Below are 6,602 nucleotides of genomic sequence, written 5' to 3'. Positions count from 1 at the left end.
CGGCAGGGGAGGGGTCGGCGAGGCGGAGCCGGGAGCGCCGCCAGGCCGGTGGGGCCCGCAGATTCCCGGATTCCCGCGGCTGCCCAGCCGCGCAGGACCGGCCCGAGGCGCCATGGAGGGGAGCCCCATCCCGGTGCTGACGGTGCCCACCGCGCCCTACGAGGACCAGCGGCCGACCGGGGGCGGGGGGCTGCGGCGGCCCACCGGGCTCTTCGAGGGCCAGCGCAACTACCTGCCCAACTTCATCCAGAGCGTGCTGTCGTCCATCGACCTGCGCGACCGCCAGGGCTGCACCATGGTGGTGGGCAGCGACGGCAGGTACTTCAGCAGGACGGCCACGGAGATCGTGGTGCAGATGGCCGCGGCCAACGGGGTGAGTCCTGGGGCCCGCCCGCCGCCAGCCCTAGCGCCCCTCCACCTCCCCGGTACCCGGAGAGCGCGCGGGATCAGGGCCCACCACCCCAGGAACCCCCAGGGCCGCCCCCTTCCAGCCTGAGGGCGTCCTGAAGCCGGGTGTCATCCTGGTCTGGGCCCCTCACTGGCTCGTGATTTCTTTTCAAGGTTCTCTTTTTCATTACGCCGCAGTTTAAACTTAAAATATTGTCTTAGCCTTGTTCACCATCCCACTTTACCCACGCAGACGTCTTCAGAATCCCAAGTGTTCCCTGAGTCCATTTGGACTCCTCCTGAATCTTGACTCTGCCAAAGTTAAAGTTAATGTAGTATCACACACACACACACACACACACACACACACACACACAGAGAGAGAGAGAGAGAGAGAGAGAGAGAGAGAGAGTCAACTGGGATGTAGTTGTCAAGGGTGGACCCCAAGAGTATTTTAGATCATTGGCTCTTTAACCCAGTGGTTACTTAATGATTACTTTGGAGTGGGATGAATTAGTTTGATGTTATACAGCCTGGACACTCAGTTTCCAGGAAACATATCTTTAAATACTCTGAAATTAGATATGCAGTGATTTTCTTAGTGCGTTTCTTAACTTCTCCCAAGATGCTTTGGACCTCCTTCTGTCCTTTGTTTTTGATCCTAAATCTAGCAGCACCTTTGGCTGTATCCCTGGTTCTTCTTCCCCAGTCCAGCAGCATAACTTTAGGGTCCTCTGAATTTGTCTGTAGCAAATGCTTTTAAAAAGACAGGTCACAGCCTTGTCAATGCAACCAGAGCAAACCCAAAAACTTTTGGGGGAAATTTCTTTCCCCCAAAAGAAAGTAGAAGTATAAATTAATGTGGACATCTTTAAATACGAAACAAAACAGTGTGGATTCACTCCCTCCTTTCTAATCTTTTAATGTTCTTCTCCTCCTCTTCCATCTTTAGGGTTGTCTATGCTTTAGGGTTGGCTACTAAAATTTTTCTTTCTCAGTGTTTCAGGAATGGGATATATATATATATATATCCAAAATCAATAGGGTGAAAGAAAACCAGTGATTGGTGGTCAGTGGTACAATTGTGATTATATATATATATATATATCTATCCAAAATCAATAGGGTGAAAGAAAACCAGTGATTGGTGGTCAGTGGTACAATTGTGATTTTTCAACTCAAGCAGGTAATGATGCTACAGATCGGGTACTGGTGTTTGTCTCTGGTTCCTTACCTGCAATTGATGAAAGTTGGCTAGAATCAGGGAGGTGGAGAGGGGTTTCCAAACAATCTTTTGCTGTAGTCTGACCAAGATCTTCCTGTAGAATGATGGATAATAATGAGCCCTGGGATGGTTGTGCATACCCCCTTTCCTGGCCCAGTTGTCCAGTCAGTAAGAGAAAGAGTTTGTTCAATATTTATTGTAGGTGAGGGTATTTTTAAACTGCAATTATTGGTTTGCATAGATAAATTAGTACTATGCTTTGTTGTTTCATGGCTGATTTTACCATAAGGACTCTTCATTAAGTCTTCTCTGATAGAACACATTTCTTGACTTTAGAGGCAGAGCTGGAGTGCCTACTTAGGCTCAAGTGTAGCATAGTCATTCTTGTGAAGGGCAGAAAGAACAATTAAAGCACACAAAGAAGCACCTCTGAAAATGCTATTTCTAAGAAGGGTGAGTGTGGATGCAGGCGATGCTGGACACGTTTTAGAATGTCAAGCTGCCAACTCTAACCAATCTTTTCCTCATTTTGTTCTTCTTTGTGGGCCTTGTGCCAAAGTGAATAGTCAGAAGGTTGGCTTCAGGCGAAATATGATCCAGAAGGACTGGGAAGTTATAAGCAGAATTGGTCTTGCAGGATTGAAAATTGATGGGAACATTCTTGGAATGCTGAGACTTGGCAAGATGAACTGTTATCCCTTTCTCTTTCCTTTTTTATTATAATTATTAGCACATACAAATTGCAGGATAGGATGGGTTTCTTAAGAATAATTCTAAATGCTTTGAATTAGAATTTTGACTTCTTTTCTTTTCTTTTTTTTTAAGTGGAACCGAGGATTGAACTCAGGTCCCTGTGCTTGCCAGGCAAGCACTTATTCCACTGAGCCATCTCCCTGGCCCCAGAATTTTGACTTCATATTGGATATCTTTCTTTTCTTTTTTGTGGCCAGTTCATCCTGCCCTGGGCGCGGGGCTGGCACAGCATGTGGTGCTGGGGATCGAACCGTGGTCCTTGTGTTTGTCTAAGCTTGCCTAAGCAGGTGCTTTAGACCACTGAGCTATTTTCCTGGCTGTGGAAGATATTATTCTTCACCAGGCTGGGAAAACTAGAGTTTGTTCTCTTTGACTTGGTGAATATGTCAGAATGGGCAACATTCTATCTGAAAAATCTTGATTTAGAATTAAAAAAGTTATTTTATAAAGAAATTTTCTATGAGAAATAATACTTAATCTTTCATAATTTTAATTGTTGGAGAACAGAAGTATGAAATTTCTGAATGTTAAACTATATTGCTTATGTCTTAATAGCTGAGAGTTTGAAACAGACATTTCAAATACATATCTGTGTACATTGTGATTTTCAAACTTTATTATATTATTTGTGATTATTATTTATTAGTTTGTGAGATAGTAAAACTTTCAGAGAAATCTATAGAGTAATATTAATGACATCAATAGGTCTATAATCTAGCTTTAAACATCTGCAATATTTGTGTTATTCTTTTTGGCTTAAGTATTTTCAAGAATGTTAAAGAAAATGACATTTACTCCTAAATTATTCAATATGGATCCCCAAAATCATTCCCTAAAGAATATTTTTTTTACATAGTTATAGAGCGTCAGCCAAAGAAAAAATTGTTTCCTCATACCATTTATTGCATATCATTTATTACACTTAGATATACTGAATTATTTGGAAACATGTTTTTTTCTTTATTTTTTATTTTAGGGAAGGGTCTACAGCATGTTCAGGGTCTCACTACTAGATTGGACTCGTAGTGATCCACCTGTTTACAGCCTCCTAAGAGCTGGGATTACAGGTGCATGCCACCATGCCCAGTCTCAATTGCAGTCTCAGCGAGCCCTGAAGTGGGGCTGGCACGGCAGGCCCGAGGATTGAACCCCCGGCCCCTGTGCCTGCTTGGAGGTGCTTTAATCCGCTGAGTTATTTGGCTGGCCCATGTTTGTTTTATAGACTGTTTATTCAGACCAGTTTCTACCAACTAAGGAGCAGACACTACATTTGGTTATTTATCTCAACCTTTTTTTTTTTTTTTAATGCAGCCAGTACTACCTTATTTATTACTGAAATTGATTTGTTGAAGAACCAGATCAATTGTCTTGTAGCATGTACCCTTTACTAGAACTTTCACATTGCATTTTATAGTGTCATGTGACTTTTTACTCTATCTTGTTTTTATTGTTGTGGCTTTGGTTAACTGAAAATTAGTTCTAAAGACTTGCCTTAGTCCATATGGGTCACTATAGCCAAATAGGAAGGACTAGACACCTTATAGATAACAACAAAAAAAAATTATTCCATGCGTGGGAAGGCCTAGGTCAGGGTGCTGGCCTTCTGGATGTTTGATGAGAGCCCACCTACCTGCTCATGGGATGGTGTCTTCTTGCAATGTCCTCACACAGTGGAAGGGACTGGGCTAGCTTGCTGGACTCTCTTCTGTAGGGTCCTAATCCCAAATGTGAGGATTCTGCTCTCAGAGCTGTATCACCCTTCTAAAAGCTTTACCTCCTAGTAAACTTGGGGTTTAGGATTTCAACATGTGAATGGGGGGGGGAGTATAGCATTCAGTCCCATTGTAAGTCTTATAACATTTTTCTTAAAAACAGTATTTTATGGTATTGTGTACTTGGGTTTCATCTTATTAGGAAACACAATCTCTGGTTATGCCAGCATTGAATGCTGAGATTGTTGCAGGGCTATGGTAGTTACTGCCTGTATTCTTGATTGTCTTTTCCCTTGAGTCCAGCCAGCCTGTGGAATCAACTTTATATAATATACATGTTCAGTTCTTTAGCAGCCTTTACTCAGTTGTCTTAATATGCATTAGTGGTTATTTCTTAAGTTATTTTATTAGGAGTTTCAAAATGGTGGTTTCTTGATTTTCTAATTTCATTAGCTGGCCTTTTCTTATCAACTAGATATTTTACTCACAACAGGACTGTTTTTCCTGTTCTCTCTCTCTCTCTCTCTCTCTCTCTCTCTCTCTCTCTCTCTCATTGAAAATTTCCAGAATGCGAATGTGGCTTAGTGGCTATCTCCATAAATGAATTGTATGACAAACAATTTTTGTTTTGTTTCACTTTCATTTTTTAAATATCACTGTGGGTGCCTGGATTTTTATGTGTTCATCTTCTGTGCATCACTGGATTAGTAAGTGAGGAGATAATTTTTGTTTTTTGTATTCTTATGTGAATTGCTTTAATTCACCTTCAGAAGTACATATGTTATAGTATTTGTATCTATATGTAGACATATATCAATTATATGTATATTATTGAAATGGATTTATTGAAGAACCATATCAGTTTTCCTGTAGAATGTCCTTTTCTCTGGACAAATGTATTATATAGAATGATATAAAAATAATGATAAATGTACAAAAAGTAGCAAATTGTATCATCTAAATGAATCATGAACAAGTTAAGTTTGTAACCAATTTTAAAAAATATTTATTTATTGATTTTTTTCAGTACCAGGGATTGAACTGAGTGCCCTCATACTGAGCTAACAGTTTCAGCCCTTTAAAAAGATTTTTTTTTTTTTTACTTTGAGAGTCTTGCTACATTGTGCAGGCTGGGTTTACACTTGGGATTTCCTGCTTCAGCATTCCTGAGGGCTGGGATTTACCGGCATGGGCCACCATGCCCAGGTCCAATTATTTTTCCAATCAGATTTTAATATATATATATATATATATATATATATATATATATATTATATATATATATATATATGCCAGTACAATGCATAGCTCTTCAATAAATGAATTTTCTCTTGGCTAACACTTGCAATAGAGTTATAAATTGTTGGCCATGTGGCCCACTACAGATTTTACTCAATACATGTAGTCAAATTACTTTGTCTTGAAATATATTCAGGTGATAATAATTACCTTCTTTTATATTTATTAGGGATATGTATTATTGCAAAGCGTATTCAGGTGCAGGGCTTCATTTGCTGCTGAGGATAGTTTAGTGATGCTGCACACACAGCTTATAGATGGAGAGACAAGCGGCTTCAAGAGGTTAAAGTGTCTGCCCTGCAAAATCTGGCAGGGAAAAAACGAGGGGCAGCCTTCCAACTGTGAGTACAGGGCTTTGTGCCATGCCTCATTATTGCTAAGGTTATAACATCAAGAAATCAGGCAAGTGTACAGCATTTGGTGAGCTACTATTTATTTATTTACTTACTTACTTACTGGCTCCGCCTGCCCTGAGGGTGGGGCTGGTATGCTATATTGTGCTGGGGATCGAACCTTGGTCCCCTGCACGTGCCTAAGCTTGCCTGAACAGGCTCTTTAGACCTTTGAGCTATCTCCCGGCCCATTGGTGATCTACCTTTATTTTGCACATAGTTGTTTTGGAGCATAATAGTTCAACTCCATGTTTTAAAACAACAGAAGCAAATTTTAAATGCTAAATTATGTACACCTGTGCTGTCCAGACATGTAGCAACTAAACTTGTGGCTGAAGTTCTACTTTATTTAAATAAAACAAAACGCAAGATCTGGTCCTTCAGTCACACTAGCTATATTTCAAGTGTTCCACAGTCATCAATGGGTAGGGGCTGAGAACAGCAGAGAAGGTTTCCACCATCAGAGAAAGCTACTGCTGGACAATAATGTTGTGGAATGTCATCTCCAGATGAAGACGACTTTAAAAAAGCCATAAAACATCTGAGAGAGACTGACATGTTGTCATCTTCCCAAAACTGAAGGCAGTTTAGCTGACCAAGAAGACTTAAAAGGGGAGAAAGTGGGAGATTGCTCTTAGTGGCAGGTAGACTCATCCGGGAAGGGGTAAGGGCACTTTTGTAGCCATTATGTCGCATTTGTCTCTTAAACTCCTTTAGATCTAAACCACTGAAGAGCATCTGAAACAGATGGAAGTAAAAGTAGGATCAAAACCCAACTAGAATCCACTTATATCATGTACAGGTATAAATTCTCTATGATAAATGTGATATATA

The 6,602-nt window shown here is 40.7% G+C and overlaps 1 protein-coding gene across 1 annotated transcript in view; it reads left to right on the top strand.

Annotated features, from left to right (window-relative positions):
* Nucleotide 1: 1 nt before the first annotated feature.
* The window catches only part of Pgm5 (phosphoglucomutase 5), a 204,185-nt gene continuing 197,584 nt past the window's right edge, over nucleotides 2-6,602 (top strand). The window contains exon 1 of the mRNA XM_004637168.2: nucleotides 2-373. Coding sequence (XP_004637225.1) covers nucleotides 113-373 — 261 coding nt within the window. The 5' untranslated portion in view covers nucleotides 2-112. The remainder of the gene's footprint in view (nucleotides 374-6,602) is intronic.

Source organism: Octodon degus, unplaced genomic scaffold (assembly GCF_000260255.1).
Source record: "Octodon degus isolate 3935 unplaced genomic scaffold, OctDeg1.0 scaffold00087, whole genome shotgun sequence".
NCBI lineage: Eukaryota > Metazoa > Chordata > Mammalia > Rodentia > Octodontidae > Octodon > Octodon degus.
Note: the sequence above shows the minus strand (reverse complement) of the source record. Positions and strands in the feature narration are given on the sequence as shown.